The 17,663-nt window shown below is 45.4% G+C and overlaps 1 protein-coding gene across 1 annotated transcript; it reads right to left on the reverse strand.

Moving 5' to 3' along the window:
* Positions 1–10,457: 10,457 nt before the first annotated feature.
* Positions 10,458–14,648, reverse strand: GDF5 (growth differentiation factor 5). The gene is made up of 2 exons (XM_090285276.1): positions 13,892–14,648; positions 10,458–11,789 (listed from the first exon to the last, which is right to left on the reverse strand). Exons 1-2 carry the CDS (start codon positions 14,514–14,516, stop codon positions 10,915–10,917), a joined length of 1,500 nt encoding a protein of 499 aa, XP_090141402.1. The 5' UTR covers positions 14,517–14,648; the 3' UTR covers positions 10,458–10,914.
* Positions 14,649–17,663: the final 3,015 nt, after the last annotated feature.

Consider the following 17,663-nt stretch of genomic DNA (forward strand, 5'->3'; position numbering starts at 1 on the left):
AGCTGAGCCCTGAAAGTCAAGGGAAGGCGACAGTCAACGTGCTGACCTGAGGCGTGAAGAGGAAGGAACTTTTTGGATTTCTGGTTGTGTGGTTGTTTTAATGGAAACATCTTTGAGTACTGGTAGATGATTGTAGAGCTGAAGATGCAGAAGAAAGAATCAAGGGTGCAAGGAGGTGGGCGAGAATAACCTTGGCTAGAGGACCTCTTCCATTGTATCCCAAGAATAGTAGAGGAGGGAAGGTGTCTGCTCCTGGGATTGGTTGGGAGCAGAGGGACAGGACGTTGAAGGACTTGCTCCTTTTCATTCAGTCAACAAAGACCTATTGCATGTTCACTTAAGTGCTGGACACAGGACAGGTGTGGATACTGGCTTCATGGAGCCCATAGCCAGTGAAAATATAAAATAATTTAAAATTGTGTTAAGTGCTATGAAGGAAACAACTGAACTAGAGAATAACGTGGTAAACTAAATTTAGAGAGAGTAGCCAGGTAAAGCCTCTCTGAGGAGGTGACGTATATATTGCAATCCAAAGGATGAGAAGGAGCTGGCCATGGGAAGTGACTTTGAACACGCTAGTCTATCAGCAAATAATGGGAGCGTAAGAGAGGGAAAGAACATTGCAGACAAGAGTCCTGAGATGGAAGAGAACAAGGGTTGTTATAAGAATCCGAAGACGACCAGGGTGCTATTGGAATTTTCGTTTTCGTTTTCGGCAGCCGTCCGTCTCGAGAGACGATGGTGTAGCTTCTTAAGAGTCTATCTGCACCGCCGAGAATGGCTGTGCAGTCCGACTCGGGAGTGACACGGTATCTGTCTCCTCCCGTGTTGAATCGACATCTTGCGATGACACTGGAGTGTCCTCTCCAGTGAAGCTGAAGCTACAGAGCCTGGGCCGGGTGATATGGAGGGTCTGCTGTTGCCCATGCAGCAGACCCCCCCTCTCTTCGCAGCTGAAGGGTCCAAGGGAAAGACGGAGTCAATACAGCTTGGCTTCAGGTGCACCGCAGGAGTTGCCGGTGTTGACTACAACGTCAAACCACCTTAGGGACTCCGGCTCCGGATTTTCTGTCGGGGTTTACTCCCTTAGCCTTTCCCCTGAAGAGGTATGCCGCAAGGCAGCGGAGGTTTTTTGGAGTCAGAGTTTTCCTTCTCTGATGTGCCCTGACTGGAAGATCGAACCAGCGACACTTAGCTCGCAGGCCGACGCTCAATCCACTGAGCCAAACCAGCCAGGGTGGCTATTGGAATTAATCTTAATTAATTGAAATAGGTCATTGAGAGAGATAGGCAGACTGATATGCAAGGACTTCTAGATGAAGTCTAGATTTTATTCTTAGTATGAAACAAGTAGAGAATATTAAGCAGGGGAGTACTGACTGGTTCATGTTTAAGAAGCTAACTTGGACTACTATATGTACAACAGAATGAATCAGAAAGAGTTCAATGTGAAAATGAAAGACCTATTAGTAGGCTAATGGTCTTTGAATACATGATTTTAGTATACAAATTTAGTTTTGTTTTTATGCAGAATATAACTGTTTCCCTCAATAATCTTTCATATGAAGGATTTTATAAGCTGAAATGAAGATGCCTTCTGCACTCAAACAGGTAGCTTCCCTATGCAGTATTGAAAAACAATGGTGTGGTGCTCCCACACATGAGTTAGGACAAATAGCATCACATATTAAAAAGGGATAAGAGAAACACCCTTTATTCATCAGACTCGAGAAGCAAATGTGATACAAAAAACTATGCAAATTTAAGACCAAGCAAATAATTCACACAAGAGGTGATGAATTGAGATGTTGGAGACAAGAAAGAAGATTGAAAAGATACTATATTAAAGATGTTTAATTTCCTTTCTGATGACTTCTATTTTCTCTGTGAACTAGCAGAACGAGTTTTTTCTACTTAGGAAGAAAGTATGAAATTGTAGTTTAGAAGAGTAGATATAGCTTAAAGTTTAGTAGAGAATGAAAGAAAAGGAGGCCAGTGAAACATGGAGGATCTAGCTGAAATTGATGACTCTTCACTTTTTAAATGTTCAGTTATTAATTAATTGTAAATGGAAGAGTGATGCATGATGACACTTTCTTTTAAAAAAATTAGCATGTTACAGATAAAGCTAAACTGCCTTTTACAACCACCTTGAATGCCAATACCTCCCAATCTCTCTAAAGTTGAATTTCCTTCCAGATCTTTCTTAATGCTTTCATATACATATCCACATTCACTTAGAAAATACATCATTCTGGCTGGTATGGTCCCCCCCCTCCTTTTTTTTTACTTAATTGAAAACATACATTTTATTTTGCTGCTTTCTTTTTATTACTCAACAGCTTCTTTTTAAAATTCTATATATGTTGCTCCATATAGATCCAGTTCATTTCCTTTTAATAGCTGTTCTATCATATGATAGAGTTGACAGGTAGTTTCCCTTTTGTTATTCTCGTAACCAATGTTTTCTATTTTTTTTATTTATTGATTTTGAGAGAAAGACATCAATTGTTTGTTTCACCTATTCATGCATTCATTGGTTGATTCCTGCATGTACCCTGACCAGGGATCAAACCCACAACCTTGGTGGATCAGGGCAACACTCTAACCAAATGTGTTACCCAGGCAGGACCATAACCATCGTTTTCTTAAATATTCTTGTACACTTAAGAACAAACATTTTAGAGGAACCAATCTATTTCTATGTGATTTCAAAATCACTTGCTAACTTAGGATTTATAGAGGAGAGAGCTGGTAATCGAACTAAATAAAGGCTTAAGGTCTCTCAAGTTCATGAAATGAATGTCATCAGCACAAAGAAGGTATGATATTGTCAAGAAAGAGGTTTGAGTGATAGGTCAGAAAATCTGTATAGTGAAGGATATAAAGAGAGGAAGAGACTGTTAGGAATGAAGGGGCTTTAAATGAGTAAAAGAAAATGTAATGATCAAAAACTGAGTGAGAGCTTAAAGGATAAGAAAAGGTGGTCAGACAGTGAGATTTTTTAATTAAAGGTTTCAGGGTTAGAACTGTTCTGAATGATGACAAAGTACAAGAAGAACGTGGCCAAAGTGAAGCAGGAGTAAAAATATCTGGAGTGGAGGCTTTCAAAGAATTGAGAGCTCACAATTTAGAATTCATCATTTACACAGACATTTAGTCAGATGGCTAGGTTTGCAATGAAGAGGCCTGACATCAAAGTCTGTGATAAACAGAGTGTCCATGAAGTTGGAAGTGGCACGGCCACATAGCATGAACCTTAAAGGAGCAGCAGGTGGAGGGGTAATGGCTTGAAAGCGGTATTGGAAAACGAATGAAGACTCTGTCAGCTTAACACACACAGGATATAAATTAATGACAAACAACTTCCCAAAAGAGAATGGTTAAAGTGGAAGTAATACTCAAAAAAGGAAAGCCAGGTTTCAGTTAAGACAGAACATAGAAGGAACTTCCTGAGAACAGGCTGAGGATATAGACAAGTTTATCTGGCATGGCACCCATGGATATTGTGGGTTTCATGTGGCCTCCCTAACAGTGCTCTTCCCCTGCTCCTCAGCCCTATCTCCCCAGTGCTGCTCAGCTTCTCTCCACCGCCAGGGCTCATCAGCTCCTTGTCCCCTCAATACTCAGCCTGAAGGTTCAGCAATTCCCACTGTTCTCTCAAAGCTCCCTCTCCCTCCCTACATTTCAGCTTTCTCTTTACACTGTCGCTAACTTTCTGAATTTTTATACTTCCTTATAGGCACCATATTGAAATTAAGCCATTTGTTAAAATATATATATATATTTATTTGTTGAGCATTTACCATGATCCAGGCTCAGATCTAGATGCTGAAGATACAGTAGAAAATAAAGCTCCTGCTCCCGTGGAGTTTATATTCTAGTAAAGGAAGACAAACAATAGACAAATAAATATTATCTAATGTCAACTATTCATAAATGCTAAGCAGGATAAGAATAAAGAGAGAGAGGGTGAGGTACTATTTTAAATAAGATGATCAAGCAAGGAGACCTCGCTGAATCTGATCAAAAGTGTGAATGCAATGAGAAAGTGACCCATGTCAATATCTCAGAAAAGAGCATGCTTGGTAGATAGGACAAGTACCAAGGCCCCAACGTGGGAGAATGCTTGGTCTTTCCAAGGAAGAACAAGAAGGTTATTATGGCTGGAGTCAAATGAATAAGAAAAAGTCTGGTACAAGATGAAGTTGACAAGGTGGCCCTAAGAGGCCAGATCCTGGAGGACCTTGTTGGCCATAATAAAGACTTCGCATTCTATTCTAAGTGTGTGATAATATATGTATAGAAAAATCACTGGAAGGGTACACAAGAAACAGTAATGGTGGTTATGGTTGTTGATTCTGAGGAAGAGGATTGGAGGACCAACAGGTTAGGTATGGGAGGTAGACATACTTTTTACTATATATCCTTTTGTCTTATTTGAAATTTGTACTATATCTATAGAATTAACTTTAAAATGGAAATAAAAACATCATGTCACTCTCAAAATATAATTCTGAAAATTTACTCATTGGTTTTATGGAAAATACAAAGAAGTAGAACTTGGTCCTTGCCTTCAAGGATATTACAGTCATGGGTGTATATACAATTTCATAATTTTTAAAAAAAATTCAAAAGAATCAAGTTGGATTCCTATCTCACACCATATGGTAAATTAACTCCAATGGAACATAGGCCTAAATGTAAGAGCTAAACTATAAAACTTTAAAAAAAAAACACAAGAGAATATTGCCATGAACTTGTGTTAGACAAAACCTTCTTAGATACAATAGCAAAAGCACATAAAACAAAAGAAAAATAGATAAATTAGACTACATAAACATGTAAACTTTTGTGTTGTAAAAGATACCATCAAGAAAGTGAAAAGATGTGGAATAAGCGAAAATATTTACCAATCATATACCTGATAAGAGACTTGTCTCAAGGCTATATAAAGAATTCTACATTTCAAAATAAACACCCAATTAAAATGGGCAAAGAATTTGATTAGCCATTTCTCCAAAGAAGATATAAAAACGGCCATCAAGTTAATAAAAAGATGATAAACATCATTAGTCATTAGGTAAACACATACATGTGCACACAAACACACACACAATGAGATGCCACTTTACATACCCTCTAGATGGCTATAATCAAGCAGACATATAATACAAAGTGCTGGCAAGGATGTGAAAAACCTGGATCCCTCATACATTACTGATGGGAATGTAGAATGGTACAGTTGCTTTGGAAAACAGTCTGACTTTTTCTCAAAATAATAAACATAGAATTACCATACAACCCAGTGACTCCATTCCTATGTATACATTCAAGATACACTTAAACATGTTTACACAGAAATTTGTATATGAATGTTCATCACATCTAAAAATGGGAAACAAATGTCCATTGACTGATAAATGACTAAATAAAATGTGGTTATTATACAGCAATAAAAAGTTTTAAATAAAATGGATTATTATATAGCAATAAAAAGGAATAAGCTGATACATACTACAACATGAATGACCCCCCAAAACATTATGCTAAGTGAAAGTCAATCACAGGAGGCTACATTTTGTATAAGTATGATTGCATTTTCATGAAGTGTCCAGCCACCCACTCTCGTGGCCTATTTCTGGATCTCATTACCAGAATTGTTTTAATTCTGAAAATTTAAATTTATGCCATTCTGTGTTCTCACCATCCTATTATTTCAACTTTTATTCATTACTCCTACTACACCTGTCATTCTACCTTGTTGAGACCTCCAGGCTTTTCAGTTCTTCTCTTTGTAGTCTCTAAAACCTCTCTTTTCTTTACTGCTCCTCCTATCTAGCTCAGACCACATAGTCTATTTTTTTAATGGTTCTCTTGCCAATATTAACTCCTTTCCTCAAACATCTTTTTATCCCGCTCACCTGGAAAGACCCCAACCCTATAACTGTCCATTTAGTATATGCCTACATCTAGATTATTGAGAACTATTGGAGAAAATCATGCAAGGGACTTATTGGTTACCCCCCAAATATGGTTCCCATCCTCTATGATGCTCATCTCTGCCCCCCTTCTCCAGTACTACTATTTATAACTGCATTAGATTCCTAGGGCTGCCATAACAAAACACACACACACACACACACACAGAGACACACCAGGTGGCTTCAAACCATGGAAGTATATTGTTTCTCAGTTCTGGAGGTTAGAAGTCCAAAATCACGATGTTGGCAGGACCATGCTTTATCTGAAGGCTCTAGAGGAGGATCTTTTCTTGCCTCTTTCTGGCTTCTGGAAGTTGCCAGCAATCCTTATGTTTCTTGCTTTACAGGTGTATCACTCCAATGTCTGCCTCTGTCATCACATGGCCTTCTTCCTCTGTGCCTGTCTGTGTTTCTTGTCCTCTTACAAGGACTTCAGTCATATTGGATTGGGCCTACCCTAATGCCTTATCTTAACTTGATTACATCTGCAAAACCCCTTTTTCCAAATAAGGTTGTATTCATAAGTATGTGGGTTAGGACTTTAACATACCTGCATAAGGGATCCAGTTCAACCCATAACAGGAACCTTTTCCATGTTCCTCATACCTTGACTCTGACCCCTTCCTACAGTCTCTGTACAGATGGCCTCACCTTCTACTTCACAGAGAAAATAGAAATGATAAGCCATCAGAAGGAAACTCAACCTCCTACCACTAAACCAAGTACTTGCTTTCATCATGTGCATGAGTCCTTTCTTCTCTTTATCCTCTCATGAAAGAGAGGCTGCTTTTCCTATTTAAAGCTAACCTCTAAAGAGTTTTTCGAAGTTGAGGTCCAAAGCTGACCTTATTATCTTCCTCTCAAAATCTATTTCTCCTTCCGTGTTCTCTTTTTTGTTGTTGTTGTTGTTGAATAGCACACTGTTTACCCAGTTGCACAAGCAAAAAAACCACAGGATTCACCCTTGACTTTGCTTCTCCCTTACTCTCTCCACTGCAACACTCCCCAAGTCCTGCTTAACAGAGCAGAAACACAGTTTCCTTGGGCTTAGACACTGCTTGCCTATAATGAAGCCCACACTTGTATTCACATTAAGGCATCCACATTATATTCAATTGACTTCATAGCCACCTACAACACTCTTTCCCATAGGGAGTTGTGAAATCACATTTTTTTTTTCACATTCTGTAATTGTACTGTTGGTTTCATGCATTCATGTGTGTAATTTGATTTTTTCCCCTCTGTTTTATTTAATCTCCTTTGATTCAGCCTACCCTAGACTTATCAACCTAGCATCCTTTGGGATCTTTATTTTTCTCTTTTAGTCATGCATGAAGCTTGAGGACATGATCATTGCAAGATAAGTGGTTTCATGTAAAGTGCTAAGCATAGTACTTGGCACATAATAAGCCCTCAATAAGTGTTAACAATTGAGGTTGTTGTCACTGCTTCAGCATGCAGCACCGAGTCTGGACCAGAGTATATGCTCAATAAATATTTATTGATTAATGAATGAATGAATCAATCAATCAAAGACTGATGGAATGAATGAATATCCCCTCTCCTGAATCTCAAGCCCAGTAAATTTAATATTATTATCCCTCTTCTACAGATAAGAAAACTGAGGCTCAGAGAAGTTAAGTAACTTGCCCAGTCACTCAGCTGGAAAGTGATGGAACCAAGACGGGACCTAGGTTTGTCTCACTTTCAAGCGTATGTGACTAATCCTTCCCTACTCTGCTTTCTCACATCTATATTCAGATTGGATATGAGAACTGGTTGTGGAGTCAGAGTGAAGTCTGGGAGGCTTCCCAGGGCTGTGTGTTCCAAGCCCTACAAAGGCTGATTCTCCTGCTTACGGCCTTGAAACACAGGATTGTGGAAGAGACCAAGAGATGGGCATCTTAGCACTGCCCACCTCTTGCCTCCACCCCTCACCAAGGGCCTCCTGCTTTCTCTGCCCTAAGCTATCTGCTTAGCAATTTCTCCCTAGGAACCAAGAACTGTGTGTCCCTGAGGGGATACTTTTAAGACCTGGGAGTCTAGCTCCAGGTGAGTAATTCAACTGCATGCCAGGATTGGGGTCAGTGGGGTCTGCGGCCCAGAAAAGAAGCAGAAATGGTACAAAGAACGCTGAGACCAATGGGAGACCTACAGTTACCTCTCTGGCTGTCAGTTTCCTTTTCTATAAAAATGGGGGGTAATATTCCTAGCCCTGCCTGCTTCATGGGACTGTGTGAGGCCACATTAATGATAATAGCTAACATTATTGAGTTCCACCTCTGTGCCAGGTACTGTATTGATTGTCTTTCATATCCTCACAGTTAGCCCTATGAAATAGGTATACTGTTTATCCCTCCATTTTTTACTAATGAAGAAACCAGGATTCATGGAATTAAGTTACTTGCCCAAGCACTCTAAGTGACACATCTGAAATTTGAAACTGGGCTGCCTTTTGAGCCATCAGTGCTGCAAGACCACAACTGGGAGAGTGTTTTGAACTATAAGGATTGATATAAGCCTTGTACCCTTTCTGTACAAGAATATACTGTACAACTATGCAGCTTGTTATGACAGAGCCTGGAGGAGGGTGCCTGGTGGAGATAATTCTCCAAGGTGCTGGCTGAATAGATCAAATGGTTAGGATGGAAGGGCGGTTTCTACTCACCCCACAATCATCTGACGGATTTCCATAGTCTGATGGGGGGCGGGAGGAGGGGACTGGGGTTGGTACACAGGCTGAGTGGATCTTTTGTGAAAGAGAGACAGACGTAGGGCAGGTTGAAGTGGGAGAGGAAGCTCCTTGGGTATCGAGCAGAGCCACAACACCCAGGCCTTTCGCAGGAAGAGCACTGTGGCTGAGGTGTCATGAAACTTTCTGATGGGGCGAAGGCAGGGAGCAGCTCCAGTTTTGTCAGACTTTCCAAGAAACTAGGGACACACAGCCCAGAAAACAAGTGTGAGTAGGAGCCAGCCCCACCTGTGACCCCTTGGTCCTCTGCCTCTCTGCCCTTGGGGTCCCAGCCACCCAGTTTCTACTCTACTCACCATGTATCCACAGCTCGCTGCCTGGCCTCCCTGGCACCTCCCTTCCAGGCTCACTCTCCTCTCACACACACCAGTACTCTGTCTGCCATGGCAGCTTCTTTGTTTACTTCCAGATTTGCAGGCCTGCCACCAGCCAAATACAACGCAGCCCAGCCAGAGAGGGAGACGCTCCAGGCTCAGCCTGCCCCCTGCACAGGGTTCTTGCTTTAGGTCCTGACAACCCAGGTTTCAGGTCTAGAGGGAAAGGACACAAGGTCTGCCCATAGCTGGGCAGGAATCCCCACTGTTGAAACAGCTTTGGCTAGGAGCCCTGGGAATCAAAGACTCAGCTGGAGAGAGGAGGGGAAAATGTTGAGGCCCCCTGGGTGGGAAGCAGAGGCCTAGACTCCCTTCTCCTGGTCCTCCCTCTCTTCAGCCAGACAGATCTTGGTCCTGAGCCCTTAGAATGAGGGCTCAGGTGCCCAAGTTTCCCTACCAGAGGGCTGTGCTCCCCTCCTAAGAGTTCACGTCTCATGCTTCCCCCGAAGATTCTAGTGGGGAAAGGGAAGTGAACATTTAGTCTGGGCAAAGCCCCAAGTAAGAAACATTGTCAGGATGTGTCTGGCATCAGACTGTCTGGGGTTAGTGGGAAGGTTATTTATCTAATATATAATTTTCTGTTTATATCATGTATAATGTAAAGGGGAGGGGCTCCAGCTCTGTTTCTGAAGATAGGGGTGAGAAGGTAGGAAGGAGGTGATGGGTGAGCATTAAGTAGTGAAGGTGATGCAGGAGGGGAGCAGGGCCATAGACAAGATCATGTGAGGAACTGTGGTCAGTGGCAAAAAAGAGATGCCTCACTAGGGGAGGAAGAGATCGCTGACAGCCCAGGTTCCCCAGTGAGAGGTAGAGGACCCTTTAAATGGCAGTCAGTTCATTTTGAGTATGTGGTGGGCGTGGCGGTGGGGGTTGCAGAAGATACTAGTAAATGAAGTGGGATGATTTTAGAGGAAATGAAATCCTCAATTTCCCTCCCATTTAGGGATCCATTTCAGAGACAACCAGCTTGACTAAGAAGTGCCAAAAAGAAAACCTAACTCTGTTGGCAGGCCCCAATGGAGCAGATGGAGCTCCAGACCACTGGGCTTTTGGAAGGAACGGGAATGGGGTTAGAGGTAGCACTGGCCCCGCTTCAGTTTCCAGGACTGGGAGCAGGGACTGGGCCCTGGACACCAGGTTTATACATGAGGTAACCCACCTCCCCTCCCTGGGTCAGTCATTCTTTGAGGGGATTCACTGTGTCCCCTAGAGTAAACAAGAAATTTGCCACAGTTTTAGGCACAGTTTTGCTTTTTATCTCATCAATGTACATTTTAATCTAACAGTCTAACAGCCCACATTCCTCACCCCTGCCCAAGCCCTCTCCCCCTCTTTCCCACCCCTGCCCAATCAGCATCTCATCTACCCCAGGGGCAGAAAGTCACCAGGCACCGTGGTGATTCAGGGAGGATGTGGCACCCGTGGCTGTCCCAAAAGGAGCCCTCCCTGGAGAGTCCAGAGTTCAAGGAGGCCCAGGAAAGGAGAGGTCATGGGCTGAGTCTCATTGGAAACCCAGGTCTGCTGGGTCTCGGTCCCATTCAGAGTCTGTCTCCCTGGGCCTGTCCCTGCCAGTCAGAGCAGCAGAAGGGCAGAAATCCTCAGACAGAGGGACTTGTGTAGAGAAAAGAACCTTTAGCCCTTGTTCCACTCAGTGAGCAAGGCTGTTGGAATCCCCATTCAGACAGGATGTGTAGATGCTCCCGGCTGCAGCTTCCTGACCCCTCTGTGATCCCACAAACGCAAGGAGCGGCCCTTGTGAACAGCATCTGGGGGATGTGCCGCCAGGAAGACAGGGCCAGTGCTGCTACCTGCAGCCACAAGACTCCACGACCATGTCCTCATACTGCTTATAGACCACGTTGTTGGCAGAGTCAATGAAGAGAATGCTGATGGGACTCAGCCTTGTGGGCACACAGCAGGTAGGTGGCGTGGACTCCGGGTCCATGGAGTTCATCAGGGTCTGGATGACCGCATGGTTCGTGGGCTCCAGGTGAGAGCGCAAGGGGAACTCACATAGTCCCTCACAGTGGAAGGCCTCATACTCAAGGGGTGCAATGATCCAGTCATCCCAGCCCATGTCCTTGAAATTGACATGCAGTGCCTTTCGACTGCAGCGGGCCTTGGGATTCTTGCTGGGCCGCTTGCCCTGGCGTGTGGCGAGTGGAGCCCTCCGTTTTCGCCGTTGGCTGAACAGGTACTCATACACAGTCTTATCATCCTGGCCAGAGCGGGCCTTAATCTCATTAAAGAACAGGTCCCGCTTCTTGGTGCGGCCAAACACCAGGAAGAGAGCCTTCTCGTGAACCTGACGGGCAGTCCGGTCAAAGCCCAGGCCGCGGAGGTCCACAGCCCGGCCCCGTTCCCAGGCCTCCAGCTCCAGGCACAGCTGGGCCGAGTTCTTAAAGTTTCGGAAGAGCTTCCAGATGTCAAACACCTCCCAGCCAGATCCGTCCAGGCCTGGCACGGAGCGCACATCCAGCAGGGCTGCCGGCTGCCGGCCGCTGGGGCAGCTGGACAGCTTCAGCTGGGCAGCCCGCCCGCTACTGGGGGCCACTGGCTTGGCTGTGTCCGAGGGCTTCTTCCGCAAGATCCGCAGCTCGGCCCCTAGCAGCCCATCCTTCTCCAGGGCACTAATGTCGAACACGTATCTCTGCTTCCTGACCACAGGGCCTCGGTCATCTAGAGAGAACACCCAGAAGTCATTCCCTGCAACTTCATCAAGAAAGCCAGTCACCTCGAGGCCTCAGGGGAGGGCCACAGCTCTCTACCCCTCCAGAGAGCTTTCTTTAACCTCTTCCCCACTTTGAGAAAGGCCAATATCCAAACCACTGAGAGCCTTGTTCAGAATAAGCCTACCAAGTAAGGTTGTTTACCTGCAGATGTGGCTGGGGGTGACTTGAGTGATTCTGGGTGTTTGTGTCAATCACTATTCATATCAGAGATCCATCTGCTTTAGAACTCCCTTCTACCTATCTCTTTCCTATCTGTTATGATATCTCATTGCTGAAGGAGGAGGGGGTTGGTCATTAAAATTACTCCTGTTTTCCCAGAGGGGAAACCTGAGGCTCAGAGGAGTTAGGATGACTCGCTCCATGTCACCCAGCTAAGAAAAAGCAGAGTTGAAACTTTTTATACCCAATCTGAAGCTGCCGCCACTATACCTTAAAGAAAATCTTAGTGTTCTCTTTTTATAGATGAGGCCCAGAGAGGGTGTGTGACTTGACTACAGTCACACAGTAAGTTAATGACAAAGTTGCTCTGCCATCCAATTTCCCTGCTTCCCAATCTAATGATTTTGTTGTGTATGTATCTTACCTGCTGGCTGTATAAGAGTGTGTGTGTGTGTGTGTGTGTGTGTGTATAATTGGGTTCATATGTAAGAAAGTGGTATAAATAAGTGACATCACGTGTATGCATGGCTGGGCTTGTGTCAACATGTAAAGTATATGTGGTATGTGTATAAGAAGATTCCATGCATATATATATATGTAAGAAGGTATGTGTGCACATATGTACATGTGTGTGATTCAGCATGTATATACAAATACAAAGTGGTGTGTTTGTGTAAGAAGCTCAGTAGTATGTCCAATACACATGCCCTCTTTCCTAAATACCAATTTGCCATTGGGAAGCATTCATATGTTGCTCTAAAAGGTGACTAATTAGGCCTTTAAACTCCCCATCTCCCCCTCTCCGAGCTCCCTTAGTGCTGGGGGGCACAAGGACTTATTTTATGAGCCCCCAAGGGGTCACAGCTTTCCCTGACTGGGCAGGCAGCCAGGCCACCTCCCCCACCTGAGCCAGACCTTCTGCCTCTGTGCCTCCCCCACCTTCTGTCATTCCCCCACAGGCCGCTCTAATGAGGAGCCTCTCCCACTCTCTGACCCCTCCCCCACCCTCCCAGCCAAGGTCCTAAGGCTCACAGAACCAGAGCATATGAGCTGCAATCCACCCTAGCAATCACACTTACAGAGAAACTGAGGCCCTGGTAGGGAAGAGACTTGCTGAGGTCACACAGCAAGTTGAGAGGAAAAGCCAAGATAGTAAAGCGAGGTGGGTAGAGGGAGAAATAAGTGGAGCAGTTATTCTCCTGGGTTAATAACAATGATCTGTGTTTAGGATAGGAATAAAGTTTTGTATTTGAAGGGCTCTCATAAATCACCCGGTCCAACCCCCATATAGCTGCACAGACAGGGAAACTGACCCTGAAGGGAGAAGGAGCTTTCCCAAGGTCACATTATTCAACCCTAAGTGTGCTGTCCACTCCCAGACCCCATATATCCAAATGTCATTCTGTGACTCCAAGATGCCTCATTTACTGTTTTCACCTATCCTGCCTCCTCTGCTCCCTAACTTGAGGGTAAAGTTGCAGAATGATGTGTGGCTAGAGATTAATTTCTCTCTCCGCCATCTGAGAAAACCTACAAACCCCTGGAGCCTAGAAAGTTTGGCCAATCCACATAGGAACAGAGCATGGCCTGGTGATCAAAAGCCGTGGAGCCTGGTCCCCAACTCTGCCACCACCTGGCAGGTCTTGTCTCCTCTCTGGGCTTTAGTCATCCTCTCTGCACCTTGCAAGAACTGGACTTGGTGACCCCAGGTGCCTCCAATCTGATATGCCAGCACCCTGGGACCTGGTATGTGTGATAGTCCCAGATACCACCCCAGGCCAGACACACACACAGTCTCCCACCAGTGCAGTGTCAGGGCTCAGAAAGGCCCCTCCATGCATGCAGATGCCCCTCCCTCAGAGCCATGCCCCTGCCACCCCGCCCCCTCACCTTGCCCTTTGTCAATAAAGCTGGTGATGGTGTTGGCCAGGCCAGCCTCCAACTTCACGCTGCTGTTTCCTCCCTTCCTGTCAGCATCGGACAGCGTCCTGTACAGCGAGAGCATGTACTCGTGGGGCGTGATGGGGGGCGGGCGGAACGGCTCCTTGGGCTCTCGAGGGGCCCCAGGCTCCCTGGCCTTCTTCAGCAGGAAGGGGCTGGGGACAACTCCTGCTTTTGGGGGTGCCTTGCCCCCAGGAAGCTGTCCTTTGGGGGTCACAGTCCGCGTTGAAGCCTGCCTTGTCTGGGGAGGGTGTCCTGGTTTGGGTTCAGGGCCACCCGATCTGGGGGGCAGCTTTTTGGGTTCATCCTTCTTGGGCTGTGTCAGGCCTCCTGCCTGCCCAGTGCCCCCCTTTGCCCTGGCATTGGGGGCTCCCCCACCATAGCTGTGACCCCCTGGCCTGAATACGTTCCGGGCCAGAGGGGGCCTCTCTTTGGCTTCTGCTTTGGCCAATCCTGGCCTGGTTCCCTGGGGTCTCTGGCCCAAGTCAGGGGCCCCCAACACAGTGCAGATAAATTCCAGGTCCAGCCAAGCCAGGTGCCAAAGCAAGAAAGTGAGGGGTTTGGAGAGTCTCATCCTCTGGCCAGCCGCTGAATGACACCAAAGAGAACGGCGGCAGCAGCGAAGGTGCCTCTGGTTTGGCAGGAAAAACCATGAAAGGAGTGGACCCTCAAAAGCAGCGGCAGCAGCAGTAGCAGCAGAAGGAAAGGCTTTCTCCTCAGACTGAGACTCTTTAAGTCTGCCGGGTGTGTGTTTGTATCCAGTCCCATAGTGGAAATGCTCTCGTATCCAGACGTGCACCGTCTCCAGTCAGCAGCTGAAAATAACTCGTTCTTGAAAGGAGAAAGCCGACCGCCCCCTTTCTCCTGCACAACTGACTGAGGGCTTGAAGGAGGCTTGTATAAGGCTGAGGGATTTTTCCAAGAAGGAAGAATGGCGTAATGCTGCCTGTGTGCTCCAGTTTTTTTTTTTTTTAAGTTTTGAATCCTTTCCAGTGAAAATACTTCACACACACACACACACACACACGCGCGCGCCTGCAGGTGCTCAGAAAAATCTTTTACAAACCTGAACTCAGGAATTGGAAACGGAATTTCAACCCAAACCAATTTAATTACTCTCTGATGTCATGCTGTCTAAACTTATTTAAGTGCGATATATTTATGTGAAAAAAATCACCGCTGCCCTTTTGAGGCCATGGCTCACGGGGGCTCTTGGCACAGAGCTCTGAAGCGTGACTCTAGGCTTAGGGGGCCCCTCGGTCCATGGAGCAGACTCAGGGGTCTTCACCTCCACCTCATAGGGCAGCCCACCCCACCCTCCTGAGGAGAGATGCTGAGGAATGAGCTCAAGATCTTAAGCCCCAGAAGCATGGGGAGTGTGGGTTTTCAGCTAACTCCTTGGGGTGTTTTTAAAGCAGTTTCAACCCCTGCGTCTAGTCTGGGGCCTGATTTGTTGTTGGGGGGGCAGCACAGATGGCAGCATTTACCCACAGTTTCTTTTATTTTAATAAACTTGTGGTGACCCAGAGACAGAAAAATAATCAGTACCCACTACACCCCTCCCCCAAACGCCATTGACTAAACTCAGATGGTTTCTTCAGGGCACTGCCACCCCAGAGCCCACTCCTTGGAGGTACGTTCGGGGTGTATCTCACTACCACCCCAAGAAAGACAGACTCCGAATTTTGCTGGAAAGGACTGGATGAGTTCAGAGGCGTCAGATCCAGGCTGGGGCAGCAGCGGCCCCTGCAGGAGACTGAAAAAATGACTTCCCACATCAGGCTTCTGACAGCTCTAGGAGGCTAAATTCCTGCTGGACTCATGGGGGAAAGCTGTTCCCTTCACGTGGAATACGCTCCTTTCACTCCCACAACTGGAGGAAGTCCTCTTTACCCTGAGAGCTTCATCCTGAAAATTCACCTTCTCTGGGAAGCCTTCCCTGATCCCCAGACAGAGCCAGTTACCTCTTCTTGTACATTTTGTTACACTTGTCACACTGTAAGAGGTATGGCAGACCGTAGAAACAAAAGTCAGGCAGGCTTCCTTCTTAATCTGAGATTCTTTGAGCCTGCCTAATAAAGATCTGTTTGTACTCCAAGGTCACCAGATTGGTTTTCCAGCACAAGCTGGCACACACAGTAGAAGCTCAGGAAGTGTTTGATGAATGAAAGAAGATGAAGTTCACAACTGGGGGTATCCAGGTGCCTGGCCAGTCCTTTCATGGTGATGCTCCCAGATTCTTACCGATCTCCAGAGCACAGCAGTATAATTTGGCCAGTGCAAGCTTCATTCAGTAATCCTAGGTCAGAAACCCAGTAGAGCTCCACCTCCCCATTTCAAAGGACCAATGCCCCGCCAGGCACTCCTTGGGGAAGCTTTGAGGAAGACCTGAATTTATCACTCTCTCTCCAATTGCCCAGATTCACAACACTTGGCTTCCCTTTTGACTTGTTCCCAATAGGCAGTCATCTCTGGCGCTCCTCCCACCTCTCTATCCCCACTGCCTCACTGTCTCCGTGCTGCTCACCGCCCGTCCTACTAGAATTCCCATACAACCAGCTTCCACACCTTTAGGATATCTCTGTTCCGGCCCTTCCTCTCTCTAAAACATATCCAATGAAAAGGGACAATTCATGTGCCCTCTCCTCCGGGAAGCCTTCCCTCACCCACCAGAAAATACACACTTCTGAATTGCCACCACACATTTTCTGTGCCCCTTTCCACATTGGTAGCTCAAAGATTATCCAGCTCTGCCCCTGCCCCTGGCCTCAAACACAGTTTATTTCTTCCACTCCGTGTACTTTTTTCAAGTTTTTTTTTTAATCATAACTTAATTCCTTATAACTGTAATAATTTACTTACATATCTGTCTCCCTCATTAGATTATGACTAGACTGTACTATATTTATCTTTCAATTATTCCCAGTGCTGGGCAAAGGGCCCAGCACATAGCAAGCTCTCAGTATGCATTGTATGGATGAATAAATCTCTAACTGGCCTTATATATGAAAGCCATCATTTTCTGCTTTAAGATGTAGTTATTTGTGGACATATGCCTTCCCTGCAGGACTCTGAGTTTCTCAAAGGAAGGGATTCTGTCTTACCACCTACTAAGCACTTTGTAAGGTCGACTGAGTGAATAAATGAAGAGATGAATGAACCAAACAACCAATATACCCTTCACATGGTTTGATAAAGAGCAAGAGCTCTGGGGACAAACAGACCTGGTTTTGAATCTCGGTTCTGCTATATGGTTTAGTGCATTGTGTGATCTTCGGAAACCTTAAACCTCTCTGAAATTCTGAACGGGGATCATGACAGTACCTACTCACAGGGTTTTTATGGGGGCTCAGTGAAATGAATCATAAAAAGTGATTAGCCTAGCACCTGGAAAACGTTAATAACAGCTACTATTTACTGAGCACGTACTCTAGTAAACTAGACTTGGGCCTTGACATCCCATTGCATTTTTATCTTATTTATCTTCACAACCACCCTAAAATGAAGGTATTGTTAGTCCTACATTTTGCAGATAAAGAAACTGAAGTTCAGAAAGGTTAAATTACTTTTTGAGCTTAATTCCTGCTCTGACACATTTTTTACCAAAGAATCCCAACCTGGCCTCTAGAAACACAAGAAGAAGTAAAAAAGGGGGGGGCGCAATTATGGTGTTCTTGGCTTTTTGTCAAGGTCTCCTCCAATGAGCAGGGACTTTGGGACA

This window comes from Furipterus horrens, unplaced genomic scaffold (genome assembly GCF_987537825.1).
Source record: "Furipterus horrens unplaced genomic scaffold, mFurHor1.1.pri manual_scaffold_8, whole genome shotgun sequence".
In the NCBI taxonomy this organism is placed as follows: Eukaryota; Metazoa; Chordata; class Mammalia; order Chiroptera; family Furipteridae; genus Furipterus; species Furipterus horrens.

Excerpts from the sequence above, each read along its gene's own strand:
- GDF5 (XM_090285276.1), bottom strand. The coding sequence starts at position 14,516 with ATGAGACTCTCCAAACCCCTCACTTTCTTGCTTTGGCACCTGGCTTGG. Across the intron at positions 11,790-13,891 it reads CTTTATTGACAAAGGGCAAG|ATGACCGAGGCCCTGTGGTC; the intron begins GTGAGGGGGCGG and ends TGTTCTCTCTAG.